At 48.0% G+C, this 14974-nt stretch overlaps 6 protein-coding genes across 6 annotated transcripts; 4 read left to right on the top strand and 2 right to left on the bottom strand.

Annotated features, from left to right (window-relative positions):
- The first annotated feature begins 1593 nt into the window (after positions 1-1593).
- On the top strand, positions 1594-2536 carry BDR25DRAFT_293715 (Bet v1-like protein). Its single transcript, XM_033688742.1, has 3 exons — positions 1594-1904; positions 1989-2151; positions 2213-2536. Exons 1-3 carry the CDS (start codon positions 1683-1685, stop codon positions 2284-2286), a joined length of 459 nt encoding a protein of 152 aa, XP_033543158.1. The 5' UTR covers positions 1594-1682; the 3' UTR covers positions 2287-2536.
- A 1753-nt stretch (positions 2537-4289) lies between these two features.
- On the top strand, positions 4290-5594 carry BDR25DRAFT_317711 (uncharacterized protein; the record flags this gene model as incomplete). The annotated part of the gene is made up of 14 exons (XM_033691695.1): positions 4290-4324; positions 4413-4518; positions 4548-4565; positions 4618-4633; positions 4761-4773; positions 4824-4852; positions 4905-4917; positions 4967-5011; positions 5068-5109; positions 5166-5207; positions 5264-5305; positions 5362-5403; positions 5460-5501; positions 5549-5594. 14 exons carry the CDS (start codon positions 4290-4292, stop codon positions 5592-5594), a joined length of 531 nt encoding a protein of 176 aa, XP_033543157.1.
- A 665-nt stretch (positions 5595-6259) lies between these two features.
- BDR25DRAFT_377414 (uncharacterized protein) lies at positions 6260-7755 on the bottom strand (the record flags this gene model as incomplete). The annotated part of the gene is made up of 5 exons (XM_033697499.1): positions 6260-6561; positions 6619-6698; positions 6749-7134; positions 7186-7299; positions 7408-7755. The coding sequence occupies 5 exons, from the start codon at positions 7753-7755 to the stop codon at positions 6260-6262; spliced, it is 1230 nt and encodes a 409-aa protein (XP_033543156.1).
- A 1661-nt stretch (positions 7756-9416) lies between these two features.
- Positions 9417-10130, top strand: BDR25DRAFT_237546 (uncharacterized protein; the record flags this gene model as incomplete). Its single annotated transcript, XM_033685593.1, has 3 exons — positions 9417-9531; positions 9627-9842; positions 9904-10130. Coding segments are annotated over 3 exons (558 nt in total), but the record flags the coding sequence as incomplete, so codon positions are not given.
- Positions 10131-10205: 75 nt separating this feature from the next.
- BDR25DRAFT_237348 (uncharacterized protein) lies at positions 10206-10731 on the bottom strand (the record flags this gene model as incomplete). The annotated part of the gene is made up of 2 exons (XM_033685585.1): positions 10206-10588; positions 10635-10731. Coding segments are annotated over 2 exons (480 nt in total), but the record flags the coding sequence as incomplete, so codon positions are not given.
- A 355-nt stretch (positions 10732-11086) lies between these two features.
- Positions 11087-14929, top strand: BDR25DRAFT_359679 (uncharacterized protein; the record flags this gene model as incomplete). Its single annotated transcript, XM_033696135.1, has 25 exons — positions 11087-11277; positions 11310-11356; positions 11385-11584; positions 11608-11889; positions 11926-12029; positions 12105-12167; positions 12206-12298; positions 12350-12411; positions 12459-12480; positions 12506-12533; positions 12569-12679; positions 12730-12746; positions 12777-12910; positions 12963-13063; positions 13100-13312; positions 13360-13557; positions 13621-13693; positions 13750-13824; positions 13891-13897; positions 13959-14094; positions 14126-14201; positions 14232-14508; positions 14535-14595; positions 14647-14840; positions 14896-14929. 25 exons carry the CDS (start codon positions 11087-11089, stop codon positions 14927-14929), a joined length of 2799 nt encoding a protein of 932 aa, XP_033543153.1.
- Positions 14930-14974: the final 45 nt, after the last annotated feature.

The following is a 14974-nucleotide window of genomic DNA, read 5'->3' as shown; positions in this document are numbered from 1 at the left end:
AATCACTGCCTCGTTCTGGGCGTCCCCCTACACTATTGACACAGGAGAAGCGACAGATCCATCGCTTTGCTTAAAGGCAGCTAAAAATTTAGTACAGAAACCTTATAAAGGAGGCTAGGCTCCTAAGGCGTCCACACCTACTATCTAAGGCCACTGTATACTAGGCACTTAAGGCATAAGGATTAACAAACTATTGGTGTAAGAAGAGGCTAAGACTGACTAAGAAGAGCGCTAGAATACGCTAGAAGTCTGCAGAAGATACTGCAACTTTAACTAGAAAAGACAGACTGTTAAGTGTAAGGACGGGGCTCCGCACCACTCCGCCAATACAACCAAAAGGTACGAATAATCAACCAACGTTGATTTTCGGGTGCAGAATAGTATATATACCCGTCGCACGTAAGCACCATCTCGGCCTTACACGTAAGCGCCATCCTGGCCTTACATTAAGTTCTCTAATAAATACTTAGTAGAAGTAGACTCTAGGGCTGACGCTAAGTAGTGCTTTTGCTATCCTAACAAACAATGGAGACTAGCGATGATCTAGGAGACCTTAAAGTCTAAAAAACGCTCTTAAATAGTATAGGGTTTAATATGGGTTACATCTAATGGCCAGGTGGGTCGTAGTCCCCTGGTCATCATGCCCCGGGACCCCTTTTTAAAGCACAAGGGCTACTCTGCGAATTTGTACATGAAAACGCTTAAAAAGGGCCTCTTACTACGTTATCTCCCTAGGCAAATCTTTATGCAGAATAATGCACTAATTCACAACGCGCGCGCGACATAATTATTCCTAGAGTCCTATGGGATTTAGACTATAGAGTGGCCACCTTATTCTCCTAACCTTAATCTAATTAAGCACCTCTGGTGGGCGCTTAAACAAATTGTCTACAAACTATACCCTCAGCTTACAACCCTAGGGGGGTTAGATGAGGAGTGGGATCGCTTTTGCGCTGCATTGAAGGAAGGGTGGAAGAAGATACCCAATTTACTGATCCGTGCGCTCATCAAGTCCATGCCAAGAAGGCTGGCTGCTGTACGGAGGGCACACGGCTGGCAGAGTCGTTATTAACCTCTGCAACTGCTACTCTCAAAAAAAGTGTATATTTATATGTAATATAGATAGAGATAGCCTCATTTTCACGATGTAATTTGGTGGGGAACTCGTGTTGAGCACAGACTTTTGACGCGCGACTGTACAGACGGATTCGAAGGTTTGCTCTGCTGTTGCCATGATGGACACAGTAACGTCTGTCTCTCTGCACACTGCTGGCCATTGCGAGCCTTATAGAGAGCAAGCGACATTTAAATTCCAAGTTATTGTAAAATTAACCTGTTTTCTAGAACCGAGTTGCTATCAACAGCAATTTAGAAGCGACTATTAGGAAATCAGCGGCAAGATAATAGGATATCAAGCAAAACCAGGGAGAACCAACAGAAAATGAGTAGACTGCAACTCCCCCATTTCCTTTAAGGAGAGATAATGATGGAGTTTGATGTTTCACGACCAAACGCAGAAGCTGTTGTGGGGGCGGGGTAGCTGCGGGCACGAAGGCCACTATGACGCCACAAACATTGAACTTGCATCCTCAACAGGCTTCCAGGCTTCTCTCTTGCCATCATCCTAAACTTCATTTAAAAAGTTTTGCCAAATTGACCACTGAAACGCCGAACAAACCAAAATGCCCTCTGGAATCCCTACCTCAACGTCGGTATCCGAGTCTGCCGTCATCGAAGCTCACCTGAGCGACGTCTGGCACCTCATCAAGCTTCAAGACTTTGCCAAATTCTGGTCGAAGCTGAAGACAAGCGAGTGGGTGAAAGGAACCTCACCGGAGACTGACATTGTCAAATGGACATTCAAGGACGGCACCGTGCTGGATGTCAAGCAGGAAGAACATTCCGTGAGTTTGCCTCTCCAGTGTTTGAGTTACCCACTGTGTTACGATATATTGCCTCGGAATGAGAGCTGATATTGTGTGCGACAGACCATCGAACATTACATTACATACAGCGTCATATCCTCTCATCCGGCCGTCACTTACAGCTCCGTTATGAGCACGGTTAGATGCTTCCCGGTCACCTCGGGCAAGCATGAGGGCCATACTTATGTGACTTGGACGGGTAATTTCTCCAGCGATGCTGACGCCGGTATGATGTGCCTAAACCCACCGCGTTTGAAAACACTCTATGCTAAAATATTTGGTTCCAGGAGTCATCGAGGATGCGAAGTTCAAGCGTCGCGAGGCTCTCGCAGACCTCGCTCAAGCAGTCTACAAAAAGTAGTGACTGGATCGAGGAGAAAGTGGGGATAGGATTGCAACATGCAAGTGAATGAAGTTGGAGGGAATAAAGCGGGATTTGGCGCGAATCAGATGAACAGAACTTATGAAAGGGAATGAATAGGGCGACAGGGGTTTCAGCAGCAGAAGGAGGGCCGAATCAACACTCTCAATGTATGTGTAACGACTGTAACACTATTCAACAGCTATATTAGCATTGGGCAATGCTAAGGAGACGGCCCAGCTCTCTTGTGGTCCTTTTGACAATGTTCAGAATGATCCTTGTCGCCGCATCGTTGTGGATGTGCACCCGTGATCTGGGGTGCATATTCTTGATGAATGCGCATGGGCCAACAACGGCATTCCCCCAATGTGCGACGGTATCTGACTGAAGGGTGATGGAAAATTTACCTAATGTCTGAGGCTACAGTTAGAGTAAGCCATCAAAATCACTTACTATCTAAGATGACGATCGCCATAGGAATAGTTGAGTGACCCCCGTGATGCGCCTTCGTGTAGAGTTAGGGCGAGGGTGGTCATAGGGAGGGTCGGAAGATTTGCATCGGCTTCGAGGAGTGCGTTGCAGTTCAATCCGGCAATCGAACATCTGCAGGAAAGGCTGGGGAGGGGTTTGTGTGTCAGCCAATCAACATTCAGCCACTCCGTATCACCTAAACCCATTTCTCCCATAGTGACGCTTCCACCAACCTTATATTACTTTCCTTCTCATTCCACACAAAGTCCATCATCTGCCGACATTCCCCATACCCGGAGCCAGGCCTCAGCTATATCAGACTCCACAAGGACAGGCCAGTGAGCCAGTGAACCTCAATGGTCGTAACATGTTGCAATTTGAAGTTTTTGGAGCCAACCAACAGAAATCTATCACGGGAAACCGTGCAATATGAACGAAACTGCGGACTGGAAACTCACTTCTGAGAATCCTTATGAGCAAGTTGCGCTGCGTCGGCTGAATGTATATTCTCACGAAATTGCATGGCCTCGAAAGCATCCATGGGCCATGATGCACATTGAGCTCTGATTTCTATCTTTTTGTTTATTGCTCATTGAGTACTGACTTCTTTTGTCCCTCGCTTCCCCCCCCCCCTTGAGTTCGTGTTGAACTAAAATAGCCTCCACACCACTGACAGCCAACTAAAAATCGTTCGCGCAGATAATCTTTTCACACGTGGAATAACTCCTCGCTCTTTCATCGGCCAACAGTTGTCGGGTGCCATATTCCTGAAACCACCGGCACACTGGGTACCAAGTCAACCATCTAGGACCTCATTTTTGGTTTACGGAGACTTTGAATCTTGAACCGAAGTCTCGCTGCAAGATGCTCATCACATATCGAAGGATCCGTGCAATTACCCAAATCTCATATTGACCCCTTTTTCGGTATCACCTCCATACTCTCTATTGGACAGGCCGAGACGAGCTCCCCTTTCCAAGCCATTGAGATACTGGACGAAGCTTGATTCTAGATCCAAAGCTTATTTCTATGGTGGTGCTTGCCAATCACCCCTGCTCCCGGCACCCAATGCTGCAAATCTATACGTACGGGACTTAAATTTTCAGCTTCCCCGCACGCCTGTTCTGGAACGCTACTATTAATTGCGGCTAGGGCAATTCGGTTGGAGTAGCATTCACTTTCTCCAACCGCACCAACACGATCAACAACGGTCCCCAACGAGTGAAGCGCTCCACAACCGTTAACATACCCAACACATCATATAAGCCTCTCTAAGAAAGAAATTGAACTTCATCTGAACCATGAGCTCTTCACTCTGGCTGCCGGGAACAGTAACCGTCGTGTTGCTTTCGGAATTGGATATCGGTGCTCTCGACGGTCAGAGGACCCAAGCCAAGCAAGGCCAAGCAGATATATAAAGAGAAGAGCTGCCCAGAACTTGAGAGCTGATCCACAGACAACTCATCCAGTTGTTTAGTGATTTGTCCTTCCCTGAGCCTTGAAATTTGTCAGTTGATATCAATCCCATCAATATGAAGGTCTGGATCTTTGCTCTCCTCGCAGCTGGGTTCGTCTCCTCATCTTACTCTTCTATCGATGCGTTCTCCCTGCACGACATCTTAATCCACACCGATGTGACTGACATTATTCTCTAGCGCCCTTGCGGTGCCCATGGCCCAAGCTCCCCGCCCAACGGGCGCAAGGCCAACAAGACCAGCTGGTCCCAGGCCGACTGGAAGTACACTGCCCCAGAATGAAGTCGTCAGTGAAAGCCTGCTAACATTCTATAGTGCCAGGTGGTGGCGCCCGTCGGTTTTTCCTATCCCCACACTTGGCTAACACATGCTGACTCTTCTCTAGCTGGTGGTGGTGGCTTGTGAGTATCCCCAAAAGATCCGATTTGTGTGTATTGACCTCACCAAGCCCCGGCGGTGCTCCTGGAGGTGGTGCTCGTCAGTCTTCTTCTATCTCTCGAATCCGCTAACGTACTGACTCGATGGAAGCTGGTGGTGGCTTGTAAGTGACTCTGGATGCTTCAATGTGTTCGAATTCTAAATCTGCTACAGTCCTGGAGGTGCTCCTGGAGGAGGCGCTCGTTAGCATTCCCGTATCCCATGGTGTGGCTAATATATACTGACTTTTTCAAGCTGGTGGAGGATTGTGAGAGACCCGAAAGCTTGTATCTGAACAAGAACTGATATCCCTACAGCCCTGGGGGAGCCCCCGGCGGAGGTGCGCCAGGCGGTGGCTTTCCGTGAGTCTTATGTATTGACAATGGATTTGTACTGCTCAGACCTAACCTGAAGATAGTGGAGGTATGCCCGGCGGAGGTGCGCCCGGAGGTGGCTTTCCGTGAGTATTGACTCTCGGGTGTGAGCGTGTGCTATTGGAGATTGACCAGAGTGCAGTGGAGGTGCTCCAGGTGGAGGTGCTCCCGGTGGTGGCTTTCCGTAAGTCCTAATAGTTGACTATAGATTTCGGACCTCCGGGGCTGATCTGAGCGCAGTGGAGGTATGCCTGGTGGAGGAGCACCAGGCGGTGGCTTTCCGTAAGGCTTGGCCCCTTAAGTATGGGTTTGTGTCTTTTAGAACTAACACAGCATAGCGGAGGTATGCCTGGCGGAGGAGCACCAGGCGGTGGCTTTCCGTGAGGATTGACCCTGAATTATGGATTTGCGCCTTCCAGGACTGACTAGAGCGTAGCGGAGGTGCACCGGGCGGAGGAGCACCAGGAGGTGGCTTTCCGTAAGCATTCGACCCTTAAAGTAGACCTGGTATTGACGAGACCATAGTGGAGGTATGCCGGGCGGAGGTGCTCCAGGCGGCGGGTTCCGTTAGTAATTTCTTACTCTGTTACGCTGAATATCATCTAATAGTATCAAAGCTGGAGGCAACCCCCCCGCGGTCGAATAGATCACTCGAATCGGGGAAAACGAGATGTTTTCGGCTCGAACCGAGACCGATTGGTCGGAAAAGAAGGATGGGGATATCGGGCAAAAAGAGTATTAGGACAATACCTTCTTGGGGAGACGTTGGACGATGTTTACTTCTTCGGGGGCTGGCTTCACTCGTTTGGGGAGCTAAAATCCGCTTAGTGTAGTTTTCAATTAGCCTGTGATCTGTATCGATATAGGGACCGAGTTTCATCTGTGCTTGTGTATTGTTTGCGAGACGTATGCTCAACTTGCGTGACCAACCCTCAACTATAGCTATACAGAATATGAGTCGTCTTGATATCCGAGGATGTTCCTAGCATAAGTGCGGACGATGGAGCATGTGGTTGGTTTGACAAGCTTTCCTACCCCTAGATTGGAGGCCTGTTTGGTGTCGATACCCTTCTTTCACATCACTTGTCTCACACAGTATCTGGTCTCTCTTGCACCTTCCCGGTGAACGTAAATTTAAAGCATATGAAGATAAACATTCCCTCTTCTTTGACTAATATCTTGACTACGTCGGTTAAACCCCAAGATCTTGCAACCCCTCAGAGCATTCTTTTGCCCTCAATTCCTTTGCTGCGAATTACCCCATCCTCTCTCGGCATCACTACCTTTCCCCCACGGGGTAGTCTCGAACGACAACTCCCGTGAATCGACTCGCCTCAGGTCGGTTGATTCTTGCCCCGGATTTCCGCTTGAACCGGTGGACTTTTGAGATCCGCGGGATTTTAACGAGGATCTCATACCCTCCATGACTGATCGCAGTGAAAAGTCTTCGAATAACCCCCTCAGCGTGGGAAGACAGGCACAGACAACCGCCAAACAGGTTTCTGGAATACTCCAGTACATCAAGGTAGATTCGTTATCTTCCGGAGTTGATGTCAGCACTACTATTGTCTATTCTAAGACGTCGACGCCCTTACAGGTGATCTGGTGGTCTCTTTCAATAAGATCTCCGACGTTAAAAAAAGTCCAGGTCTTCCCAATGGCAGCAGCAAGCACCCTGCAAGCTTAGTCAGTCTATAGACCATCGAACTCGAATATTGCACGTACAGGCCACCCAGCATGAATATTCCAACTACCCCCCACTTCTCCCGTTTGGGGAGGCGAAGCCGAAACACATACGGCCATGGTAGAACTAGTATGGCGCTGTCTATAATCACTGATGATACTGCAATTGCGCACCACAGTGTTGTTCCGCTTTCGACGCAATGCTTTCTCATGCCATGGGATTTTGTCCACTGTTGACTGATGGGCCAACATTGGAAAATGTAGATAAAAAGGAAAGAAACTCCCCAGGCTCCGTTCATAACCTGTAGAAGTCTGGAGATGAGAATGAAGTGTGTCTGAGCGAAGAATATCCGAGTGTAGAGGAGTAGGACGGCGGCTCGGCTTAATGTGATCGCGACTTGCGAGGTTATTTGAGTGGCGTATAAGCTCTGCGGACTGGTCAGTCTTAAGGCGACCGGATCTTTTCTAATCGTTCGTACCTTTTGAAACGTCTCTAGAGCCGGGTTCGGATATGGATTTCCTTCTAGATCTAAGGCTTGTTTTTTTCCAAGTTCGCCATGCGTTGCAGCTTTCGAGGTCACCATACCGAGCGTCTTGACAAGCGGAAGTCTTACCAACAAACAGTGTTACCGCATTCGCGATGCAAGAAACCTGGGCCATGCTCATTAGATTCAATCCCTCTGGACATTTTGAGACCTTACAAGAGCAACCAAGACCATCCAATCATCGGCTTTGCATACGATCTTCTTCACCCTTCTCGCCAAAAATCGGCCAGCGACACTGAAGATAGCAAGAGCTGGGAATATAGTTGCGATGACGATGGGAGTCCCCGCTGGGGTAGAGAAACCCATATTCAGGAACCAAATTGTGGGGTACAAGTGAATTGTGGCCAGCAGGATGGAGACGAGAAGATGAATCCTCGTTCCCAGCACACAAGAAGCTGGCTGCACAAGTACCTGTGCTCCACCCAGCAGTTCTTCTCCGGCGATGGTATTCAATTGACAGGCCTTGGGGGTAAATTGGCGCGCACGTACCCCATCGTAACACATGCTGCAGCGCGTGGCATCCTTCACCCATGCCCAATTCCTTTCCCGCTTTAGAAACTCGGATGCCAAAGGAAATGTGGTCGAATCCTCGATTTCTCGGATTATTGGACGACAGATTCGTACTCGCCAACCATTGAAACCTGCTTTCTGCAACCCGGTTTGATACTGGGAGCTCTGACCCTGGCGCAAATCGTTCACCAACAAGGATGTCACGGTCGAACTTTGAGAAGACTTGTCGAAACATTGAACGAAGTCGCGCAAAAGACCGTCGTCGAGGCAAGTAAGTCAATTTTCTGGCTTGATAATTATGCGGCATTTCTATTGCGTCACGAGATTGTTATTACATTCTTGAAGAGACTTAATCTTGGCAAACCCAGGCATATATCCCCTTACGGACTTAGGCCAGACCTATACGAGCCAAATGAACCACCAAACGCCAATCCCAAATGCAATTTTCCTGCTGGCTATCCTCTTCTCCAAGTATGTACACCAAATGCAATCGCAGGATTTACTCCCTTCTCCTTTGAGAATGACCACACTACTGCATCGTCCTGATCGTTTTGCTGATGATTGTCTACTTGAGGTAAGGAATTGGCTACCCGAATTCTTGTTAGAATAGTTGCACTTGAGTTTCACTGGAGTTTAACTCTAGAACATACCAGGGCTGAGAGGAGCCGCAAGTGCAGCAGTGGAAATTCCAAGGAAAATGACCGGAGCGAGGAAACGCATTCGAAGGGTAGATCGGTGAAAGAGAGTGGTAATTGAAGGAGTGAAGTCTTCAAAGAGAATGTCTTGTTGTTAGGACGGTTTGAGCATCTTTTACCTGGATGACGATTCAAGGAAGGGTTTGAAGGCCCGTATATATGTTTCCCCATGCTCTCACACCATCTACTAATGTCCGTTAGGCTGCGTTCGCCAGGCAAAACCCAGACTTCCCACTCCTATTCGCCATTCGCTGCTCCCATTATCTCCAAGCCGTCAACGTACGCGGATATTGATGGCGCAAGGTTCTTTCTGGTGCTGGCATGTTCCGTGCTCCAACATCACGAAAAGTAATAGCGAAAGAGCTAGGCTTTAAGCTCTTCTTATTTCATTGACGCCAGCTCGGTGATTGCGAAAACAATCCAGGTGATCTATAGCCGGGGCCTCAGAATACCCAGCCAGTCGGGAGAGTGCGTCGTGCACAGTCCTCAGCCCGGCTTCTTCCCTCGATGCTTGCAAGCGCGTATTAAAATTGGAATACACCTGAATAACATTCTCATATCCTCATCAGGTCTGGCTTTTTGTATTTTATTTCTGCTACATGAATGACTTCTATCAAAATTACTCTGCAACGCACTGGACGAGCGCGACCTCGAAGAACACTTTCTACCATGAAGACCAATTTAGAGGAAGAAATATCATTACTCGAAGAGGGCACGTGCAAGCACGTGGGACCCATCACTTCTTCCTATAAACCTGACTGGCAATTTTCAACACCACGACTGATTCTCATGAGCATATTTGGAGTCCTGGTCTCCGCTGCATTTGGCTCGCTCGCCACTGCGGTCTTAGTTCGAATGAATAATTCGCAAGTACTCCATTTGTCGGATATCTACTGTAAGTGATTCCAAGAACGAATCTAGTTCTATCACTGAACCTGTACCCTGCTAGCCCCGGCACAGAGCGCGGTGCAATACGTTGAATGGCCTTTGGGATTCGATGACACGCTCTATCCCAATGCATTTATCGGCGATCCTCGGCCAGAAGTTAATGAAGCTTGGTCTGAGCTTCTTTCGAGTATGTTCGTGCTCTATTCTGCGGAGTATTTCACTATTAGATATCATCTTAAAGATAGCTTCAACCGCGCCTGGAGAATCATTGACTAGGCATAGATCCCTACTTTCGAGTCAATACTTCTGAATACTCCAGGCTTGGTCTGAATAGAAGCACTCTTGGAGTTGTCGGCAGCGACGAGAAGGTCATCAGTTTCTCCGTTTATCATGAACTCCATTGTTTGAAAACTCTTTATCGATGGATTCATCAGGACTATTACTTCCCTTCTCTTCCAAAAGATTCGGATGAGCATAACTTTCAAAGGTGGCATGCAGGTATGTAGCGCAAAATCCTCCTTGTGCTTTCCCTGAAACTAGGACTAACGAGACCCTTAAGAACATTGTATCAGCTACCTCCGACAGGCTACCATGTGTACAGCCTCGCTAAGCCCGATTACTCTCGAATGGTTTGAAGCAACCCCTGGCGAGCACCGCCCTAAACCTAACACTCACGCTCCTCTCAAGTGCGTCGACTGGCATCGCTTGAACTCGTGGGCTGCAGAGCGAAGGACCGACCTTTACGACCTTGATTCCCTTGCAGGAATGCCCGGTCGGGGATGGTAAACGCCAATTCTTTGCGAATCAATTGTTGGAATCAGCTTCGTCTATTATTCGTTTCAAACTTCAATTTATGTTAATTTATACTGTCTCAGGCAGCGGATCTTGGTACGCCCATTTCCCTGCCCATTCAAAGACTGTCCCAAAATCCCGGCATTTTCTCTCACTTCCCCATCCCGTAATGCCTCCGAGCTCAGAATCCACGGGCTCAATGTTGGTATCGGCGGAACACATGAGGGATTGGCGGAGCAGATCAAAGCAATGACGGACATGTGCTGGGTCGCTGCGATTCCTATCTTTGGTCTCCCCATTCTTCGCTTCGAACTCGCCCCCAGTCCCTGAGCCCCGTTCGAGGGAAAGGTAGTACTGTTTCCGCAGTCCATTCAAACAGTGTAACTGGTGGAATACTGCGATCCCGCTTTGATTTGGAGCAAGTACTGGATGCTGAATGAAACCGAAGCCTCCTGGGATATGTTAACATAGACTTCGGATTTGCAGTAGAAGACTTACTGGGGAAGATTGAACCCCAAGCAGCATCTGTCTTCGCGTCGGGCGGATAACTAAACGCTCGATTGTAATGGAAGTTGGTCTTGATGGACCCAGCAGGCTCTGCCACGCGAATGTTAGTTTAATGCGGTCAATAGTATCGAAGGTCACGCGGTTTACTCAAAAGACCATGCTCGTCCAGCTTCAAGCTTCTTGCGGAGTAGTATCCAATGGCAATCCCCGCCGAAAGTGCACATATGAGGTATATGACGTGTAAGAGGACCTGAACACGCTTCCGATTCGTGCGATTGGAGCTTTGAGATACGAACAAGGAAGAGGTATCATTGGAAACATTCACACGAGAGTACGAGAAATGGTGTCTCTTGAACAACTTCCCAAACATAATGAGGTCATTTGAGAAAGGATGGTAAAGAGCAATCGTTCAGCACCCAGAATTCCGCTTGCGAAACACATGGATGGATTGCATTACCCCAGGAAAGCGTGTAATTTTCAACCCGGAGCAATTCATCCGGTTCAGCATTGACGAGCACGGCCGGCGTACCGGTGGGTCCGATTTCCCAGTGCCCTTGCGCTTACAGGGAAACGCGAGGGTGACGAGGAAGTTGCAGTTGTGCCGCGTTCATGCATCTCCTATTGATTCATTTCGGTTCGGCAGTTATCATCGACGAAGCTTATCAGGCGCTCGGATCTGGACGATTTTGCGGCTTTGGTGTTGCCTGAGCCTGGTACTGTGCTGCTACCAGTGACGGGAAGTAGCCGGTGCCAAAAATAGCGAACGAGACTCAGGTCAAAAAGGCCACTCAAACCAAATCGTACTAGCCACACCAAATCGAATTTACCAACCGAGGACCACAATCTTCATCCAAAGACGGCATTCTCAGGCAGCCACAACGAAAGACCAATTTTCCACCAGCGCCACATTCACCAGCCCTCGTACGGATGAAGTCAAGCTGGTTTCCCAGCCTCGGCGACCCAGAATCTCGTGAGATGTGGACAAAAATGTCCGCAACCCTCCCGCAATTATACCTCAACCCCGGCACATGGGCTCGCCGCCCTTCCAAGGTTCGTATACGTTCCCACCAAATGGGTTCTTGGCTCAATATGTTTCACGTCACCAGAATGTAAAATGCCGGGGGGTCAGCCACCATCAACAATCCCGCAATATCATCCAAATCTCGGACTTGGATTCGGGTCGGTATTTTTTGAAGGATCAACGGATAGTTATCTGCTGAAAGTTACTCCGTCAACGACTCGGAACGTATAAATAATCTGTCCCGATGGAGGACCGTACAAGCTAGTTGGGAATTATTCTGTTGGGATTTGCCTCAACTATCGATCTCCTGCTCTTTTCAAAGACATGAGAACAGACGTACTTAATAATCCTTTAAGAGTTGCTCAGTCATGTGTTACATCTTTTTCACAACAGTCCGAGACCTGTACAGGGCCTTACTATATCTCCCGAATTGTCCTTAGAGGCCCCATATCATCGTACTTCAACAGCATCAAATCGCAGCGTGACTTTTTGAAGTCCTTCAAGTTAGCAAGGAAGGCATAGAAGCGCGCTTCCTTCTCAGTAGGGCGATTCTTCGACGCATGTCAGACTGTGCAAGCTCGGACATAAACTCGGTTCGAACCATCTTACTCACCAATGCGGGAAGAGAGCGACAGTTTGAGGAATATTGAAACGTTACGTGCCTGGATCTGCATTCGCGATTTAGACAAGTGATCAGTTTTAGTATATTCTGCAGGCCACAACTGTCTCCACAATTCCATCAAACACGTGCACAGGCACAACACTTTCTGCTCTATCCGATGACCTCTTCCTAGCTGGCCTGCTAGCCAATTTCTAGTTTGCATCTAGCCGAGTGACGAAGTTCAAGTACAGTTTTACGCACTATACTAGTCTGCCAACTACTTCAGGGACGATATTCTGCTAGGAAGGCCTGAAGCCTTGTCCTGCGGAGCAGTTATACCAGTGCGGATTGCATACATGGTGTGTGAGTTCAAGGAGGGGTGTAAGGATGGGCGGAGGAGTTTATGGAACGAGGGTGGGGGGTTTCTCTGGCCTAAGTTGCTTAAAAGACGACCAAATTTCTAGCGATTTCGAGCCCCTGGGTGATGCATACAGTTTCCTGTGAAGGGCAGGAATGTCATATGGATGGACGTAGCTTGTGCATCAGCTGCCAATCCCCTGACTGATCTACCGATCTATCTCCGAGATCCAATTGGCATACGAAGAATCGCCACGAGCTCTCCTCCCGTTCACGTGGATTGGTGTGGTGAGCACGGGATTTTAAGCACCATCACCTTTACAATGTACACCTCTCTGAGTACTGTCATCTTCTATCGATCTTGAAAAGGTTTCCTTATTTTCAAGACCAGCAACCTGTCGGCCTACCCCTTTCTCGAACGGCTTTCTAAACATATTGAAAGTGTCAATAAGTTGAGTGTACGCACGATATCTGGAGTGCCGCTTCTACAATTGCTTTAATATTGAATCAACCTTCGGGAACAAGCCCCCTGAGCATATGTTCGTAGCCTCGATGATAGTACTAGAGAAGAAGCTAATGCCGTCAACCTACTCCAGTGAAACCCCTAAGGCGCCACCTTCTTCCGTTGAAATGTTTAAACTATCAAGCCCACCAGCAGGGATCTTGTATACTCTGCCTAGTAGACAATGTGTCAAACCTCCACGCAATCATATCTCCACCTAGGAATTGCTATTTAGGTTATTGCTATCCATATCAATCGACTGGTCGAACTTGACGGCTCCGACATATTGAACGAAGAGAATGAGCTAGCGCATCACTTTGAGGTTCGTATCTGCGATGCTCTAGCATATAGTCCCAGAATAGATGCTGTGGCAATTGCGCTTGGGTTGAGGGCGATAGACAAACAGATGGAGGCCGTATACATGAAGATGCAGGTAGGGAGCAAGGATATCCGTTAGAACGCTGAATTGGGTAAATTGTTGACTCATATGCGCAAGATTTCGATGCCGAATTCCTGTCTGTTTTATCTGGAACCGTTGATCTGCTTCATATCTATGGTGGAAGGAGGAAGTGAGGTTAAAGATGTAGAGTGGGGGCTAGAGATGAATTCTCGGCTACTTAGGTAGATTCATGGAATGAAATTCAACCCTTGACTACTTGCTGGGAGTTGGACGGCAGCCAGAGTAATGATATCCCCTGCCGTTAGTTTTACTGAAAACATGCTTCCTTATAACTTAACCTGTAACTGTATAACATCTCATATTCAGCATATAAGTCATGGGCCAGCCAGCGAGAATATACTAAAGGGAATTTAATCACACGAGTAGAATGATAGATGCCCCCAAACTTCCTTCATAATTACGGAAGTGATACTAGACCACGGTGCTGATGTGGACTCATTCTGCCTGGGCGATTTTCGCATAACAGCTATGGCTAGAGCCATTGATTGGGCGGTCCCGGCATCTGTTGAAGTCCTTCTCAGGCGCGGCGCTAGTTACACAGGAGACGTTACAGTGGAGGTCACCAGAGGCATCTTATCTCTTAATCTTCATCCAATTCAGATCGGATACAATAGCTGGTGCCTCTTAACAGAACTCCTTTGCTCTAGTCTACTTCCCATCTTTCTATCTTTCTCTGCTTTTTCCCATCCTCACCAACTCTATTCCAATCCCTCCCAATCTCCAATCCCTTAACCCAAAATTCCCCCTCCAACACATCGACCGCCAAATCCTCCATTTTCAGTTTCCTCAATTGCTTCATATTCGCCCTTGCCAACGCATCATGAACGCCATTTCATTCCCTTCAATCATCATGCAGAGTTGTACCCACTCCGGTATAGGCCGAAGCCCGTGGGCCGAAGCCAGGGACATGTTGAAGAAGGGAATGTGTTAATTGACTCCACAAGGCACAGATTAACCCCTGAAGCACAACATCAACCTAATAAGAGGAGGAATATGTTTTCCGACATAGAGGTGGACCATAACACGGATTGATTCCTGTTCAAGCTAACGAAGGTTGTGTAGGTCGACCCATCCAAATGCATTCCCTTCCAAGTCTTCGTGGGTTCCGCCAATGCTATCGAATGTAATTACACCATCGACGGCCTTTACCTTTTAGATTTACCCTTATTCGCATCGCTCTTTCAAATAAGCTCCTCACATGATGTACACATCGTACCCCCAGTGGTACCGGCATCACTCGTAGAGCTGCCCATATAGTTGTTCTGCCTATTCCACATTACCCCTTGTGGATCGCCGCTCTCATCTTCGTAGCATCGTAGGTATCTTTTCATCTCTTGAGATCTAGGAATCAAATTTAGCGGAGCTAATTGAATAAAAAGGCTTGTTGTCT

The sequence above is a fragment of the Lindgomyces ingoldianus genome, assembly GCF_010093535.1.
Source record: "Lindgomyces ingoldianus strain ATCC 200398 unplaced genomic scaffold BDR25scaffold_34, whole genome shotgun sequence".
In the NCBI taxonomy this organism is placed as follows: domain Eukaryota; kingdom Fungi; phylum Ascomycota; class Dothideomycetes; order Pleosporales; family Lindgomycetaceae; genus Lindgomyces; species Lindgomyces ingoldianus.
This window is presented reverse-complemented; position numbering and strand designations above follow the sequence as displayed.

What these genes read in the sequence shown, in the direction of transcription:
- BDR25DRAFT_293715 (XM_033688742.1), top strand. Translation starts at nt 1,683, where the DNA reads ATGCCCTCTGGAATCCCTACCTCAACGTCGGTATCCGAGTCTGCCGTC. An exon ending in TCAAGCAGGAAGAACATTCC is followed by an intron (nt 1,905 to 1,988) that starts GTGAGTTTGCCT and finishes TGTGTGCGACAG; the next exon opens with ACCATCGAACATTACATTAC. An exon ending in CTCCAGCGATGCTGACGCCG is followed by an intron (nt 2,152 to 2,212) that starts GTATGATGTGCC and finishes ATTTGGTTCCAG; the next exon opens with GAGTCATCGAGGATGCGAAG.